The sequence below is a fragment of the Liolophura sinensis genome, chromosome 1 (assembly GCF_032854445.1).
Source record: "Liolophura sinensis isolate JHLJ2023 chromosome 1, CUHK_Ljap_v2, whole genome shotgun sequence".
Taxonomy (NCBI): Eukaryota; Metazoa; Mollusca; class Polyplacophora; order Chitonida; family Chitonidae; genus Liolophura; species Liolophura sinensis.
In genome coordinates this window covers 65,558,035-65,577,022 of record NC_088295.1, presented here as the reverse complement: position 1 = coordinate 65,577,022, position 18,988 = coordinate 65,558,035, and the positions used below count along the sequence as shown (strand labels likewise).

At 40.6% G+C, this 18,988-nt stretch overlaps 1 protein-coding gene across 1 annotated transcript in view; it reads left to right on the top strand.

The window, feature by feature from the left end:
- LOC135482369 (metabotropic glutamate receptor 1-like) overlaps positions 1-8,745 on the top strand; it is a 32,414-nt gene extending 23,669 nt beyond the window's left edge. Inside the window, 3 exon segments of the mRNA XM_064762319.1 lie at positions 330-450; positions 2,588-3,500; positions 7,070-8,745. Of these exon segments, the coding sequence (XP_064618389.1) occupies positions 330-450; positions 2,588-3,500; positions 7,070-8,420 (2,385 nt within the window). The 3' untranslated portion in view covers positions 8,421-8,745.
- The last annotated feature ends 10,243 nt before the right edge of the window (positions 8,746-18,988 follow it).

Genomic DNA, 18,988 nt, shown 5'->3' with positions numbered 1-18,988 from the left:
CATCTCTTTAAAAGTAGTGGTAGCTTAAGATTTTTCAGGTATGAAATCTCAAAGGTCCAAGGCTATGCTCACCATAACTGAACTTCCTTGTTTACGACTACACAAGAAAGTGAAAGAAGAAAACACACCATGTGGATACCATGACCCATAAGATTTTGTGAATTTTGACCGATACAGTTTATTTCTTTGGGTATCGTTGAATTTTATGCAGCACAGTGAAATATGCCTATTCGTTTGAAGTTATTATTTCACATGTCTTTTCAACTTTGAAACATTTTTGGACTATCTAGATTTCCATTCCAGAGCGCCCTTTGTTTTGAACCTTTCAGAAAGTGCGCGGGGTTCACTGTTGTTGGATCTGCACGCCATGTCGTGACAATGAAATCGTTGTGGATGAGGACACGTGTAAGGCATGCGCAAAGGGATTTTGGCCGAATGAGGACTTAACCGGTATGTATACAAGAATAAAGTTAAATGGTGTTTAAATCGTAATGGTTTGTACACTTAAAATGACCATTACAGATATTTTATTTTGACTGGGATCCTGGAACATTTTAAAAATAATAGAATTAAATAGTGTGGAAAGATCATTTCGACTCTCCGTACATTTGTTTCCGTACTTGCAACCGGTGCGATGATTTCAACTTACGAACCTATTCGGTTTCTTTTACCGCCAAACGAAACCATGTGAGCCCCTCGCATGTTTCGTTTCTCTCGCATGTGAACCCGATAGATGAATATAGGCAATGGAAGGAAGTTAGCCTGGCATAAAATACAGGCAGATTCGTTAATACGTTCTGGAGCTTTGTCTTACGCTTCCCTAACGTATAGTTCTATAGTCTCTAACCGCTTTTTCCCTACCCAGAAAGTTCTCTTCAAATTTACGAGTTCATTGGGATTCTCGTTTCCTTCCAGAAACACTACTAAAATAAAAATAGCGCGAGCCTCGTTTTTCCTGGCCATGGAGTACTCTTTGTTCTTACCCTCAACTTGTAAATAATTCAGCTTCGACCGGAACACAAATAGGTTATAGACAAATTAGGCGCCCACTTTTAATTGGAATTTAGCCTTTCTTCTATGTTGACTAAAGCCTGGTTATAAATTACACCCTCGTGTCCGAATTGCCTAAGCTATAGTTGTATTACATTTCTGCTCCACCACTGTTAGCATATCTATAGAGCCACATTTTTCGCAAGTCAGAGTCTGTTGACAATGTTAGTAATAATTATTTGATTGATTGAGGATATAATCTAATCTATCGTCGTTAATGCATACCGTCGGCGTGTCATTCGTTACTCTCCACAGTTGTAGGTTTGCGCGCTGCCGAATTCATCGTAAATAGAAATCCAAGGAAATCAAATTACCACCTAGAAAAAAGTTACGCTGAACGTGCAAATGTCTTAATATGTGGCTCTACATGTTTAACTTAAAGTATGTGGACATTCGAAGGACCCAGACTGATGGACAATTCAACTGCAATTTTTACGACACCCCTCTTTGATGCAATTTGATTATTGGTTCTGATGTTTTATGATGAAGTGATGTACAATCATGCTTTAACAATAAACCGGATGCTTGGCTAAACAGTCAGCATGTTGGCATGGATGTAAACCTCACATAAAGTAAGCTCATCTTATTAAACTAGCTGGAATTGCAATATCGTATTACGATGACGCGATACATTGCATCCATCACAGGGTCCTTCGTGTCTGTGCTCATTCTTTATGCGCACATGCTCTTATTTTTAAGGTTCAGAATCAAGATAAGTCGGATGCAGTTTCAAGTATAACGTCTGGATTTATATTCGTTTCCGTTTTGTGACATTTTTATCGAGCATATTACGAAGACGAATGATTTATTACGTCATAACTCCTAGAATATGCTCGCTTCCTTGAATTTGATGATCGTCATATTTTCTCAAGTTATCCATTAATGCATATATAGCTGTGCAAAAAAAGTGGTTCCAACGACCACGGAATAAGGACTGCAAACATGATGGGGGATAATGATATATCTATGCATGTTAAATGAATGTGTTGCGCTGTACTCACAATGAATGCCAGGAGATATATAACACTACTTATGGTATTAAGAATTCCGCCTTTTTTCTGTCATTATTATTATATTTCACTGGTGCGGATATTATAAAGAACATAAATAAAGCGCAAGAATCGGTGGACAATCGATTTTATAGCAACATTCAAAAGGCAAAAGTATTCAATGAGTTTATCTTAGCTCGCTGCAGCCAAGTCCTTACTGACATGGTATCAGGCCTTATGAACAATAAATAAGATTGCACGACGAAGTGTTAAAACTTTCATGTGGTTTGTTTGAGATGGTTAATTAACCCTTGTAAAATGATTATCATCAACTCCTTCACGTTTGGACACTTGAACCCACTCTAAAAGGCATATTTTGTAATACGTGTAATACATTGGACACAAGTTGGTTAATAAAATACATGCGTTTGTATATAACCGATGCACGTAACGTTCATAGGTTCTTGTTCGTGAATTGCATAGCCATTCCATCGTTGAGGACAATAGATAATTTTGTATTTAACTCGGGTCCTTGTCTGTCTTTCCAGCATGTGAGATGATACCCATTGAGCATATCTACTGGAGCGACACCGAGTCCATCGTGGCGATCTGTCTGGCCTGTCTTGGAATCTTGATAACCTTTTGGATCCTGCTGGTCTTTCTTCGCCACAACAACACGCCTGTGGTCAAAGCCTCCACCCGGGAGCTCAGCTATATCATCATGATCGGAATACTCCTGGCTTACGTGAGCAATTTCGTGCTGGTCGCCAAGCCCTCTATCGTCACCTGCTACTTCGGACGTATTCTACCAGGGCTGGCCTTTGCCTTGATATATGGTGCCTTATTGACCAAAACAAATCGTATTGCAAGGATTCTGGAGGGAAGCAAAAAAATCATGACAAAGAAACCCAGATTTATGAGCGCCTCGGCGCAGGTTGTCATCACATGTATCATTATAGGTGTGGAATGTTCAGTCATCACAATAATGCTGATAATCCAGCCGGCCGACTCCAAACTTGATTTTTCCATCAATCAGAGAGTGAGGCTGGTCTGTAACACCACCACATTGGGCATCATAGTACCCTTGGGGTACGACCTTGCCCTTATCTTCCTCTGCACGCTGTACGCCGTGAAAACCCGAAATTTGCCGGAGAACTTCAACGAGGCGAAATTTATAGGTTTTACCATGTATACGACGTGCGTAATTTGGACTGGCTTCGTTCCCATCTACTTCGGTAGTGAGAATAAAACAGTTACTATGTGTATATCTATAAGCGCCAGCGCTTCTGTGTCGCTGGCTCTTCTGTTCTTCCCTAAAATTTACATCATCATCTGGGCCCCGGAAAAAAATACGAGGAGCGCCTTTACAACGTCTAAAGACGTGAGATGTCATATAGGCTCTCAGTTGAGCGCCGGCCGGAGCTCTCATTCCAATTCCAACGACAGCTTAGATTTCTTCCGGTGAGTATGCGGTATTCTGGTCGGTGTTTGCCACCATACTTTTTGAGGTGCGCCTGGCGTACAACTGTCTGTGCATGTTCTGTTAGTAGATGACTGGATGCGATTTGATGGATGACCAAATATTTAATTGTGTACATGTAATTAAGACACGATCGAATTCCCATTTATCTGTGACCATGGAATTTCTAACAATTCATAAAATATTCCACATTTTAATGACCATTTGACTTTCTTTATCACGTAATCTGTGGAAGAATGGTGTTATCTGAGAGTTTTCTCTTTAGTAATGAATACATTGCAATGGACTGTCAAAACAAAAACTTAACGCTTTATATTTTTAACTGAGAGCAAAAAAAAAGTCTAAAAAATACAAACAAACAACAACAACAAAAAAGCCTGAGGGCTTCCTTATTAATTTATGGCAAAAGTACCATTTATCATGCACGTTTTTCTTTTTCGGAATAGAACTCTTTACAGGAATTATCCAAATATGTATTTACTTTCCCATTTATAAGTACACCTACACCCATACATTTACAAATTCGCCAGCTTTAATGTATCTACTTTTGAATGTGCTTAGTGTTGTTGTATTTGGTCGTTGTATTGAACCTGTTTTGTGGGAGCATGTTGGCATGGTCGTTTGCTTTTATGTCGCACAGGCCTGTGGTCATGACGTATTTAGAATATTCTCCGGATGTTAACGTGGACAGGCATGCGCACCAAGTGGAAGAGATGTTGGAAAAAGAGTCCTTACTTCGGTAGGATTTAATTATGCATTGGACTTTATTCACCCCTGTCATTTACTTTGATGTCTAAAATAGTGCATTCTCTTGAGAACGTCTGAAATAATATTTGCGTCAGAAATCCAGATTTTTAAAACGTACGAGCCTTATCTTGGATATCCGGCGTATTTCTTCCTCATTCCCTGATAAAGTTTCATATTTTCAAGTATTTTATTTATTTATTTATTTGACGGTGTCAAAGGTTGCACCCAAGAATATATCACTCAATACCAGCGTGGTCAGGTTTACGGATAAAGGAAATCGGACAAAGATTGGAGAATCAACCATACATCGCCATGTGCGGCCAGCTACATGAAAAACTTTATGGTTTTTCAAACTTGATTTGAAGATATGACCTCATTGGTCAGAGTTAGTGGTCTGAACTTTAGCGGTCTAGAATTCTTTTCCAGCGAAGGGCCCTATATTTGCTACTCATGTCTTGCATTACATTGGATAAGTGTTTTATGTTAACTTTGAAACAGCAAGATAGAACGCACTATAGAAACTACATGTATATAGAGCTACCAACGGTTTGTGCACGGTCATCTGCATTGACGCACTGATGCATAGAAATTACAGATTTCAGTGCCCATTTTTTCAACTTAAAAGGATAAAATGTCTCTAAATGTGATGAACATTTCTCAGTGTAAGTTTTTGTGCCAATGTTACAAGCCTTGTGCTGTCTGCATGTGCACTATTTAATGTACTTGAATACATGGTGCATTTATTTTAAATGTTGTGAATTTTGACAGTTTTTGTACTTAATCCTGCTTAAGTCGTAGTTCTAAGTCGTAGTTCTAGGGAATGTAAGCTGCTACTACTTAAGCATTTACATGGTCAGTTAGAACAAGGCACTATCTGAAATAAAATTGACTAGAGGCCGGATTTCGCCGTTCACCTGTGATCATTTATTTGCAAACGATCAAATCGTCAGTTGGCGCTGCTCTGGTTTTACTCTCCACGGTGAAGTCTTGTATATTTTATAAATTATAAGTGTTATTACATCTAAACATCGTGGCACTGGCGCAACGCGTTTTACTTTATTCTCTCAGATATCGGAATCCTGAAATATTTTTACAGTTACGCTTTTTCGCCATGCTTCTTTACACCTAAACGTGTAATAAATTTTGAAACAAATCTCCTGGAATCTGATATCGTTTGCATACCGCCTTCAAAAAGAAAATTGGGCCTACGCATTAACTGTTTATTATCGTCTTGGGCAGGCGCAACTCTGTCTGCAGCTGGTGTCTGATTGTCACTTTGCTCGTCCGATAGACTTTACACCGTCCTCGTAGATGTTTGACTTTATCTCGTTTTATAGTCGACTTCTAGATTTAATAGCTATAGCTTGTGAAGTCTAACAATCGTCGATGTTAAACGGAATCTCGAGGGTAGATCCCTTGGGTTCCGGAAAGCGCAAAAAATCTCAAGAAAACGGCAGAAAGTCACCCAAGGATTGTCCAATTCTTTGGATAAAGGTCATAAAATGGTGATCTGTTGACAGTTGAAAGCGGCAGTGTCCCTGTTGGATTGCTCCTTCAGACGCGCGGTGTCGGGTCGACTATTTGCTTTAATAGACTATCGCAAATTGCTGTGCATCGATCGATTTTCGAGCGTTATGTTGAACCATCTCTCACTGACTTGCATCAGAATACAACGTAGCTCAACTCGGACCACCTACTGGACGTGTGGTAAGGGCGCGTCCTGGCTAATGACTTGTCAGAATTTGGTAACGAGATCTAGTCACCCAAAGTGACGCCCCGTAATTTCCCATTGTTGGCCAATATGCACGTGTATGATACCGTGAATCAGCCTTCACAGTTCTGTCTGTTTTAATAAGGCTATTTACGAGGCAGAAACATGCAGGCTTTTCTGTATCCATGAACATTACAACGTTCAGTATGAAAAATAAATAAACAATAAATATACTTTCATGACCTTCATATCACACAATGCATTGAGTCATCACATACATGGGGAACATAGGAAGAACATACACTGTTACATAGGAAGGTCAAAGAGACATACGTCCAAAACCCATGCTTAATTTCCCCTTGTTTGTGTCATGTATTGTGTCATACATAAAGACTATTAGTTTTTCTATGTTTAATCCTGAGCTTAATACCGAGTACGGCGTAAAACACTAATCAAATAAATAAATCATGAGCTTAAAACCTGTTTGCTTTTGACGAGATATGATTTTACATGCTTAATGAAATATATGGATTGCTTGTAAGAAAATATCATAGTTTCGTGTTTAAAATCAGCAAGAAATAAAGTAAGAAACGTTTTCCCAAAGCCGAGTACGTCTTAATTATGTCCTCTAACATGAGCTAGCACACATTACTACTCTTATAAAAGCAATGTGTTAATGGTAGTAATAAACATGATAATGTCAGGTTTAAATAACCTGTGCCAAGAAAATGCCATTTGATAAAATGTTTCTTTGTAATAATGTCTGCAGACGAGTTTTACAGTAAAAATCAGGTAAGAATAAAGGATTTTAAAGTCGTATTAAATTTTGACTTGTCTTATAGATGAGCTTCAAGAATGGGGTAATGTTTGTGTAGGACGTGTACAAAGTAGCCATTTCTGCATGAATGAAATCCACAAAAAGGGGCTGCACGTGATATGCCACTGAAAACAGTTTTATATCCCATTTTAACTTAATTTTGCAAAATGTCCCCGTTGTTCAAAACTGTCGACGGTGGTATTTTGAAAAGTTACAAAACAAAAGACATAGAAAATGTTCGAAAATAATTTTTTCGATTTTTTTTATATTTTCAGTGAACGAAAGGACAACGTGGCTGTTCACAGACAAAAGACTTTCTTCGATCGTTACCGGAACAAGAATCGGAGAGGCACACTTCCGGCTAATACCTACCGACAGAGAATGTCGGTTCCTAACGTGTACCGGTATTCCCGGTCTGACGTCGTGCAGCCGCAAGTGAAACAGAAACCCAGCTGGAATACGTACAACGGAAACCAAAGGAAAACGAAAGATTACAGCGCGCATGCGAAGAATGACAACAACGACTTGGAAGACTTCCCAAAAACTTTTCTGGACGTGGCTAAAAACGGTGACGATATGGAGTTAAAAGAGCTAAGTACGATTAGCTCAAGGGACGAATCGTCTCCCATCAGCTCTCGCGGCAGTAAGAAGGAAAGATTCAGTTTTCCTCTTCGTCATGACAGTGCGTGCCAAACAGGTGACGACCTCCTTATTCAGTTTTATCCGCATTTACGGAGAAGGGCCAAGTCAAAGACGTCTGCCGATCGCACTAGGAATCGCTCTCTTTCACCAAGACCGTCAGGAAAACGCCATCCAGACGCTCCGCTCAAGACTACAGTATATCGCCTGCCCGAAAACCACGACTCTAAGGGCAAAATAAAATACTTGAGCGTTAAGGGGCGGGCTTGTCAGCATCTGGAACCGGTTATAGACGGGTCATGTATGCGCATATCACACGATCACTCACCGCTCTTACCGCGATCTAGCAGCAATTCTGTGACTGAAATGACGTTTAGTGACTGTGACAGTCAGTCGGAAGAGCAAGAATACGAATATTTCGATGATTTGCACGAACTTGTGACTTCCATGGACGAACAGAGTCATATATCGGGGATCAGTATTATAGACGGCGAAATGCGTGGGCCTAGGAGCCCTAACTCATTACTCAACTCATCCTCTAATGGGGCTTCAAATTTTGCCACCAGCAGAACTTCTTACCCCGAAGCTGCGGCGGTCTATGACACACCGCAGTCCTCGTATCCAAGGGCAATTGCCAAGTCAAACGGACCGGTTGTTTACAGAGATTCAGAGGAGAGTACTGCAGCTGTTGTTGTTAAACCTACCAAAGACATTTACCCGATGCTACAGGCCTCTCCCACTGAGCAGACTGCCGAAGAGGATGTTTCAGCACTGCACCCTTTCTCGGGTCGAATCCGCCGAATCAGTGCCTTCAGTCAAAGCAGTTGTAGCGACGAGGCGTCCTCCATAAAATCGCTAGAGAACTTATCAGTGCACGGACTTAAGCTGCTGGATGACGAAGAAATGAGTGTCAGTGACTTTCATCAGTATATGAAAGCGAAAGGTCTCGAGTTGGATCTGTCGTCTGTTCAGACAAGTGACGTATGATACTGGCTCCCAGCAGCTTATATACGACCCCATTCAGTATTCCTCTACGCTTTTTATGTCATGGCAGGGGAAAATGGCATCTACTTTTCTAGTTTACCACTTACCCTTTGTTGTAAGTGGATAAAATGGACTCGCTATGGTGCTGTCAATCTCTCTTTTTCTGTCCCACACCCTCTCATTTTATTCACACATTCCACAGTGAGAACTGTTTACTGTGTATTGTTCATCACAGCGACACTGATTCCATTCCCTTTATAGTGCATGGTCCATGCAGCGACAAATGACCCAGTCGTCATTGTGTGACGACCAAAATTCGCTATATGAAGGATGCATTGAAAACATGTATAGCTTGCTTGTAGTAAGCGCTTTAGAAAAAACTCCATTGAACGATTGTGATTTGGTACATTTGTTGTTTTTTTTTAATTTTTCAATTTGATCGAAGTTTTTACTTTGACACTTTGTACCTCTTTATATTATCACTTGCACACAATGAAGAATATATATCTATAAATGCAAAATTCCAATAAATTTGAATTTGATGTTTGAGTAAGTTAGTCAGCCTAATTATTGTCTCATTGCGTCGTAGGCCTATACTCGATCCGCAACACCTTCGATCTTAACAATCATTTTATTTATTTATTTATTTCATTGGTGTTTTACGCCATACTCAAGAATAATTCACTTATACGACGGCGATCAGGATTATGGGGGGGGGGGGGAGGAAACCGGGTAGAGTCCGGAGGAATCCAACGATCATCCGCAGGTTTCTGACAGACCATCCCACGTACGGCCAGAAAGGAAGCATTAGCTGGATTTGAACTCACAGCGAACTGAGCAATGATTTTACAGGCCACCACTTTAAGTTATGAAGGTCACTACCTGTATTATTAAATTCCAACCCGTGGATAAATATGGGATATTTCCTTGATCTATATGCTACAGCCTGAATTATATAGGTTGCCGCCCGATTCTGTAAGTCGCTTCCCAGATAATTTAGGTCATTTCAAGAAAAGTCGGTAAAAATTGGTGTTATTTGGAATAATGACAGACATAGCAGTTATGAGATCAAGAAACCGAATGACAGGGTTCAGTTCGGCGCTACCATCCACGTGAGAAAGGCATTAGTTATAAGACATACACTGTCTGGTCTATTATATTATGGAATATGATATCTGAATCACACCATTCTATACGGCTATTTGGCTGAGAAAGGACATTCCACACTGGGCTATTACCTACATGGGGTTATGAATTGTACAGGGTGTGTAATTTGCTAGTACTTAAACATTTACATTAACAGTTAGATTTGCTAGTACTTAAACATTTACATTAACAGTTAGAATAAAACTCTGAGGATACAATTAACAAGAGGCCGTGTTCACCCGTTACGCGTGACCGTTTGCCAACTATCACACTGCCGCAGCTGTCTTGGTTTTAGTCTCTGTGCTGTATGTCTTTTGTATCCAAATCAGCCTCCTACGATAGGCTCGAGTAACTGCAAATAAATGCCTTCTACCCATTTATCGATTACGGCATTGTGACATAATTTTTGTGAAATAACTTTGTTTATGATTCACCTCAAGGATATCAACCAATACATTGCTACATGTAAGAGCACATTTTAAGCATTATGATAATTATGGCTCTGCTATCTTGTTACTAAATCAACAAGTTCGTACTTTCCTTTTACATAACAGGAGCCATATACACCATCTGGGAATCTCTTGCGCTTTGGCGAGAGTTCTAGTTTCAATCCCTAAGCAACCTGTAACGTGATCTATTTATATCTTAGCTTACATGGCAAATTTCCCGAGGTATTTGGCTGGGTGCAGTGAACGCCCCTCACTAGAGGATTCGGACATCAGGCACTCTTACAGAATACCACAGAGCATTTTAAATCGAACCAACTGTCCATCAGTCACTCGGGCAATAGGCATGCGCACTGGACAAATCTCATATTGGTAGATTTCCTCGATCTTGGAGTTCGTGGGGTGTTGGTTACAAGAAACGACCGACCAGGCTCTCTTTTAAGCATTCTCAGGTTCGTTGACGACCACTTGTACATATGTATGTATGTATGTATGTATGTATGTATGTATGTATGTATGTATGTATGATCGCTTCACTCATGAGTACCATGCCCAAGACACCAGACGTGAAACCTCGCAGCAGCAAGTACCATTTGTACCTCACACGAAGGAATGTTCTGATGTAGATTGCCAAAGGTCGGTGGTTTCTTTCAATTATAAAACTGATCGCCATCGGTGGACAATTCTTCAGCATGACGTTACACAATTAAACGACTAAATAAATGAGTCAAACGATGTCGTGGTACTGCTTCAGACTTCAGCTGGAGAACCAGTTGTTAACGTTTTCAGCAATGTGAGGGATATTTTTGTCGGGGTTTGATATGATAGAAGAAATGTTGCACACGTTTCAGTTTTGGATTAATGGATACCAAAAGAAGAAAGAACAAACCATTCCTGACTCTATTCAACACATAAAGCTATTTCGCAGTAATTGTTGAAATGAATTTCGGTGATATGAGTTAATACAGATAATGCATTGCCAAGGAAAGAATTTTCCTAACTGACCGATACATGTGTATGTCGAAAGAAGATCCTGAGTTACAAATAAAGACACTTCCTTAAACCATGATCTGTTGACGACTAAGTATAGCTGACAATAGTACAGACTAATCTAGGACAGCAGAGTGCGTTGTGTCGACTGAGACTTTAATAACATGCATCGTATGCATCGTATGAAAATCGGTCAGTGTGGAATATGAGAATACATGTAGGGTAAGAAAAGATATGTCTAGTCAAAAAATTTTATGGAAATAAAACAACAAAAGCTATAACACGCACAACGTTACAATGGTAATTTATTTATTTATTTTTTGGATTGGTGTCTTACGCCGTACCCAAGAATATTTCATTTATACGACGCCGAACAGCGTTATGGTGGGAGGGAATCGGGGGTAAAGTCACAACCATCCGCATATTGCTAGCGGACTTTTCCACTTATGTCCTGCGAGGAAGCAGGCATGAGCTGGACTTGAACTCACATCGACCGCACTGGTGAGAGGCAACTGGGTCATTGCGCCATACTGGCGTGCTAACCCCCTAAGCCTCGGAGGTTCCTGATAAAACAAAGAACACTATATATTTTAGGTTATCCATTTCCAGGTTGAAATCACTTATCTTTAGATCATCTTTCCGTGGCAGTAACCAAAGCCTAATGCAGTGCTTTTGGAAATGTTAACAGCCAAAAATATTCACGTAATGTACTGAATTGTTCCACTAACGACAGCCAGGAGTGAAGATCGTACAATCTTTTTTCTTTTATCGCCCGGGTGGTGAAAAATCGACAACCTTTTCTAAGAAAGGGACACAAATGTTGGAAAATCTTCCACGATTCTCTGGATGATTATTAGATAGTTCTACTTGTCATTAAGCCGTCGGTAATGAAGATTCCGACAGCAGCACACTTGCCACCATGCAATTACATTCGCGGTTAGAGAGCAACGGCAGACAAACGTCGTTAAGGTCGGTCCGGTTATCTTGGCTTTTATACCATTGGGTATCACTGGAAATGAAATCCCGACAGCCGCATCCCCGCCTCTCATTGGCTAATCAATCTGAGCGAAAAGGGTCCATAACATGACTTGACACCAGCATTGTCCCCCTGATCCATCGCCAAATGAGATAGACTGGTTCAAATTAAAGGAAAAATCCGAATTTATTATGTCATTCACGGGGACAAGATGTCGTAAACACAGATCCGGAATTAATTAAGGTGTGACTGCTCGGATGTCCAGTTGGTAAATAGTGTGTGTAAACCGGTGAAACTGAACAGATTAGCAAACTCGTACATTGCTATTGTTCACTGCTCGCTTCACTGAAGACGATACAAGGCTTCACACACAAACACAATTCTAAACACAGGCTCAAGTATACACAGAGCTTTTACGGCACTTGTAGTCTTCCCGGTGCGCCAGTCATTTGTAAGGTCAGCTTTCTGTCGGGATGCCCACCGTATGTTAGATCTGTGCTCAAATGACTGTCTTGTTCCCTTTAAGAATTACAGATCTGGCCCCAGGACCACGAAGCGATCTTAGACTTAAGTCAAAATTTCAATCACTAAATTTGGTCTGTTCATTTCTGAAATTTTGGCTGAAATTTATTTTATTGTAATTTCCTTATAATTCACATTGTCAAACAAAATTTTGACCTTGTTGCATAAGAAATTTTAAAGTGATTTGAAATTTTGTCTTAAGTGTACGATCACTTTGTGATACCTGGGGCAGGGCTCGTATTAATCAAATGTCTGAAGACTGAAGTTTGAAAAAGTCAAAAATAATCAAGCACCGTTACAATTAAAATGTTTCGCTTAGAAGGTTTAAAATTTGTACATTTGAACTCATTCCTTTTTCTGAATAAACTGGAAACTCGGCCATGTCGTATGCATGCCCTGCCATCCTGTCTTCTATATGTCAATGTATGCCACAAAAAAGCAAATTTCCCCATCATGTTAAAGTTATTTAGAATCTCATATTACCTCATATTACGTGTTGTGAGCTGCCCCTGGTCCATTGATTGTTGCAATTGCAACAAGAAACATGACTTTCTCCCTCGCCTCAACTGTACAGGTATATAGTAGATAATGTGAGAATGGACAGTTTGTATCTATATGCTCTCAACTTATTGGACATCTAAATTTGCTGAACTTTTATCAAAACTTGTGTTTTTGTCCGCTCAAAATATGATCACATACAGATCTTTATCGTCACCAACATTCAGCTTCATACGATTTATTTATTTATTTATTTGATTGGTGTTTTACGCCGTACTCAAGAATATTTCACTTACATGACGGGAGAGCAATGGTATCCACAATAATTAGGCTTTATCACAGCATGGCATGACTGATGTAACGTGACACTGAATATAACAAGTTTTTTAAAACCCATTCTACAACAAAACTATCACTCTTATGAATGTGGTTCTTCGACAAAGTAAATAAATTATTTTGGGAAGATTCTAACCCCGTCAGGTGATTCGAGATGGCGGTGATCGAAGTATACTAACTGACTTAGAGATGCAACTGGTACTTCTGTATTAATGGAGATCATTCCGCAACTAAAACATGTTGTAGCGATCTTGACCTTATGGTGTTTGTAGTTTACAGACTAAAAGATGACATGAGGTCAGAATTGCCTTGGATTTTAAGTAAAGCAAATATGATAGATTTGACGGCGTAATGCCGTAAGCCGCGATCATGGCTTACGGCCGGTTGTTGTTTTTTTTTCGAAATGTACGATCCTTTAGTACGACAGTGGTTTTCTTCAAAGTGTGTATCATCCTTGAGCACGGTGCTGATTTTCGCCGGAGAGTGGGCGACTATGGAGTACGACCGACAGTGTCCTCCGGGCTGTGAACCATCCTTGAGTACAACGGTCGTTTCCGAAGGACGGTGCGTAATCCTTGAGAGCGGCGGTAGTTTCCTCTGGACTGTGTTCGATCTTAGAGTACAGCAGTGGTGAGTACAACGGTGGTGATAGTCTCCCGACTGTGCGCGATCATAGAGCACGGCGCTGAGCTTCTCCAGACTGCGCCATCATGGAGTACGGCTGTGGCTGCCGCTGGACAGTGCGCGGTCCATGAGTACTCTGATGGTTTCGTCCGGACAGTGCGCCATCCTTGAGTATGGTTGTGGTTGCCTCCCGACTGTGCGCGATCATAGAGTGCAGCGCTGAGTTTCTCCGGACAGCGCGTTCATGGAGTCCCGACTGTGCGCGATCATAGAGCACGGCGCTGAGTTTCTCCAGGCACCACGATCATGGAGCACGGCGGTGGCTGCCGCTGGACAGTACGCGGTCCATGAGTACTCTGATGGTTTCCTCCGCACTGTGCGCAATCCATGAGTACCTCGCTGATTTTCTCAGGACTATGCGCTATCTTTGAGTATGGTGGTTGTTTCCTCTGCACTCTACGTGTTGCTTGAGTATGGTGATGTCTTTTGCTGGACAATACGCGATCTTTGAGTGCGGTGGTGGTTTGCGACCCATGCTACAGTTTGAGTTCAACATGGGTCATAGCTGAATAGTTGCTTTTGGCCATTAATCGGCTTCCTGATGGTCAAAGACATAGCAAAGCAGGTAACACGTGTATGTAGACAGAAGCAGTTGCATTTAAGAGCTGGTACTATAAGGAAATATACCATTGTTTAATCGTAACACAGTTCTGAAACTAAAACACGAAATTTGTCCAAAAAGTGTGCTAAGTAATGCCCCCCTCTGCACCGCATTCGCATCTTGTAGGATGCCTTTTTTCAGAAAACTATCGTCTAACTTCTGCTGGCAGGGAATGGTGTAATTGTGCAGAGTAGAAATGAAGTTGGACTAAACGCATCCGGGTTGCCATTGGAAAATCAATGGCAATAACAAGCTAGGTTGTTTTTACGTTTTTCTGTACTGTACACAGGCAGCAATTAGGCATGGGGGTAGGAGAGAAGGGACAGCGGCTCAGGCTGTCTTAGCCTTGATGGATCTGGCCTCAGCCAAACACAATCAACTCGCCGTCAGTAGACAAAGATGGACGGAACTCGACTACAATATGGCCTGTTACCAAACGAAGAGTGAAATTTCAATTTTCACTGCGTCCATCAAATTTAACAGTCCGTCGAGCGAGACCAGATAAGCAGGTTAGAGATATTCTCTGTCAGAATCAAGCTGAGGCGGCCACTCGTTGGGTTTTGAGTTGTTAGTGGAAGAAAAAGAAAAAAGATTCTTCTCGATAAACTCTATTGTTTCGGTTTCTGGGAGAAACGCAATTTGCTGTGGATCTAGAAAATGTCATTGCAAACCATCATTTGATCGTCTTCCAATATTTACCTTCCAACGAATCTTCAAATGAAGTCTACACGCATAACTGACCTACATTTGACTTTGTAAGTTGGGAAATCTTATTTGTGCCGCTATTTACACAAAAAGACTTGATTTCAGAAACAAACTATCGCTAAGAGGGGCGATAAATAGAAAGAAAAATTGATACAAAAATAAAATAAAACATCACTCAAATTATTAGGCCACTGAATTCAGCGGTTCAAATGTATAGTAAATAAATGTGTACATTTGGACTATTTCAATAAATTGGTGTACAGTCGACGTTTAGTCAACCAGGGAATTCCCGCAAAACCGACGTGAAGTACGCTTTGGGCCCATCTATTTCGTAGCTTACATTGACGCTCCGACTTGTCTGTTAAGCGGCGCTATAAAGTGATACATCACTGTTAGTCTGATATTGTCAGTTATCAATTAAGGTACCACCCTCAACGCGCCGCTCAAAGGAAAAAATAGGCTTGAGGCACGGCAGGGAAAACTTTAAGACAATCCTCATGAAATGAGCTCTCAAGGAAAACCTACTGCTTCCAAGAAAATGTATTTGCTTATTTACCTGTATTTGATATATGTGCTATGCGCCGGGGGCCTCCGCGGCCGAGGCACAACGCGCCAAATGAATCAGAAGCCTCTCACCAAGGCGGTCGCTGTGAGCTGACGCTGGCTTCTTCTCCGACTGTACGTGGGAAAGCCTTCCATCAACCTGCGGATGGTCGTGGGTTTCTCCCACACTGTGCTCGGTTTCCTCAAACCATAATGATGGCCACAGTCGTTTAAATAAAATATTCTTGTATACGGTGCAAAACACCAATCAAATAAATAAATAAGTAAATAAATGAATAAATATTACGCGCCGTTGAAGAAGGTTTAACTCTTATACTTAAGGCGGTTGGGATCGTCGGTTGGGTAGAGCTCGGAAGTGGCGACCCCAAAACGCAATGCCTTCAGATCACAAGAGCGAATTCTAAATAATTTTACATAAATAAACACCACTCCCGTGTAATGCAGATTAACATGAAACTTGAAAACAAAACTCTGACTATTACAGCAAAACAAAGGGCATTTTGCGTTTTAGGGATTGGTCGAGTTGTTTCACATCAGCAAGTTGGAAAACGGATCAGGTTTACATTAAACATTAAATAAGCCTTCAGGGATATATACATAAATCAGACATAGAGAACATTTGTATACGCGATATAAGCCTCCCACCGATGCAGGTGCCGTGAGGTCAAATCTTACACGTTTTGGCTTTCTCTCCAATCGTGCATGGGAAGGTCTGTCAGCAGCCTGCGGATAGTCGTGAGTGCCTCAAGGGCTCTGTCCGATTTCCTTCAATCACAATGCTGGGCGCCGTTGTTCTTGAGAACGACGTAAAACGCCAGACAAATAATTAAAACCATGTATATAAATGTACGCAATGTGACAATTCATACCGGGCTACTTATCACCAGACAACGATGATTAACAGTAAGGAACCAAGATCTAGTCTTCACATTGGGTACATCGAGAGCTTGACTATCAGCCACCAACACATTTATTTTGTACATAGTCATATAGGGGTAATACCTGTAACTGATAGACCATAGTTATTATCTGCTATTGAAGGACCTTACACCTCGGTAGACTGTTTAACATCGTGCTCCAGAGTTTTTACTTAAATGTATACTACGGCGGTGGGGGAAATCAAAGCGATAAAAGCAATAAACAGATCTTCGCCAGATACCTTACAAGCCTTCAACATTGGTGAATGACCTGACAGTAGCAGCAAACCCCGTTATTAATCGACGTCACAACTGAAGGATCTTACATCTAATTTGTCCATTGGGGAAATGAAATAAAAATGACGACTGAGGGATCACACAACTAGTAGAATTCTGGGTTACCACTGGGGGATATCCAGTCTAATTTGCTCATATAGGGGATATTCAGTGATTGACGTTACCACTCAGGGATTTAGCATATAAATTGTTCATAAGGGATATTCAGTGATTGACGTTACCACTGAGGTATATATCGCACCTAATTTTTACATAGGGGAAAGTCAGTGATTAACCTGACGACTGATTGATCATACATCTGCAAGAAACTCACGATCAGCATCAGGTTGTTGGCAGACCTCCCCACGTACTGCCGGAGAAGAAACTAGAACAAGATTATGGTCAAATGGTAAACTATCAAAACTGGTTATCTTGCTTCGCTTATACTGGACACTTCCCAGCAAAAAACTGTTTGAATAACTCTCCACAAAGTTTGAGAAACCCTTTCTTTTGTTAAAAAACATTCTTATAAAAATATGCTCTTATACTGAAAGGTTTTCTGTTTGTTGGTTAGGTTTTTTTTCTGACATTGGATTATTAGTGGTTTTGAAAAGTAACAAATTTTACACCACATGCCGTGACACCACGAAATGTTCATAACCGTAGATGATACTGTCGTCAGTAACATATGCTCCTCATCCAATGCTTTAGTTGTGCTCAGTCTCGACCTGTCTCGAAACAACTGCAAACACAGATCGCACATTACTGCAGAAATTAAACATGTTCACTGTTGACTATTGGCACTGTGGTATGTCTGTATCATCTGATACTGTCTCTGATATGGTACCACAGAGACCCAGAGCCTGATGCTCCAGCGAGCCTGAATCGCCTCAAGGTCGTTAAGGTCATCACAAGGGCAGATCAAACTGGTTTAATATATCGGGGGAAATGAATAAACCTGAAGCACTGAACTCGTATTAAAATAACATATTTATCATAATAACACATTTTTGTTTATTTATTTATTTATATGATTGGTGTTTTACGTCGTACTCAAGAATATTTCTCTAATACAACGGCGAATAACATTATGGTGGGAGGAACCATATTTATGTACGTGATTTTAATGCCATGCAAGGCAGTTGATACATACATCTTTATCTATAAATACGGATTTCTTTAAAAGAAAATAATATTCTCACTATGCCTGGGTTCGACAGAAATCGGAGTTCTAGGCGAGAGACTGTTTGTTAAAACAGCGTGAATACATCTAAACATGCTTTGGTATGTTTGGAATAAACATACATTTAAGCAAAAGTTCAGGTTAACTCAGTATACACCCAAAGATACTCCTGCTTACATAGCGAACATCAAAAATGGACTCAAGGCCACACACCGTCACTTCTTATTCTTTTTACTCACCAAATATTTAAAACTGCAGATGCAGCACAGTAGGAGCTATATCCCGGACAGGAAGTCATGCCTATATTCATCTGTTAGATATACGGGAACTGGCAATCCGGTCACCATGGCAATCATGGAATGGAACAAATGTAAAGCCTTACTCTTTGTCACTCATCTTCGCATATCTATGTTTGTATCCACAAACACTTAAAACTGCACATGCAAAACAATTTGAGTTGTACCTGTAGAATGGGGGCGAGGTCACATTGGACATTGTGAAATTGGCAGTCTGGGTAACATGGTAACCTCGGAAATGGACAAATGTATGGTATGACACATTATCATTTCTGTATCTATGTATCCACCAAATAGTATTTATTTATTTATTTTATTGGTGTTTTACGCATTACTTAAGAATATTTCAATTATACGACGGCGACCAGTAGTATGGTGAGAGGTAGTTCACATGACGACGTAATCCCTACAGTACTGGTTGTGGTGGAAGT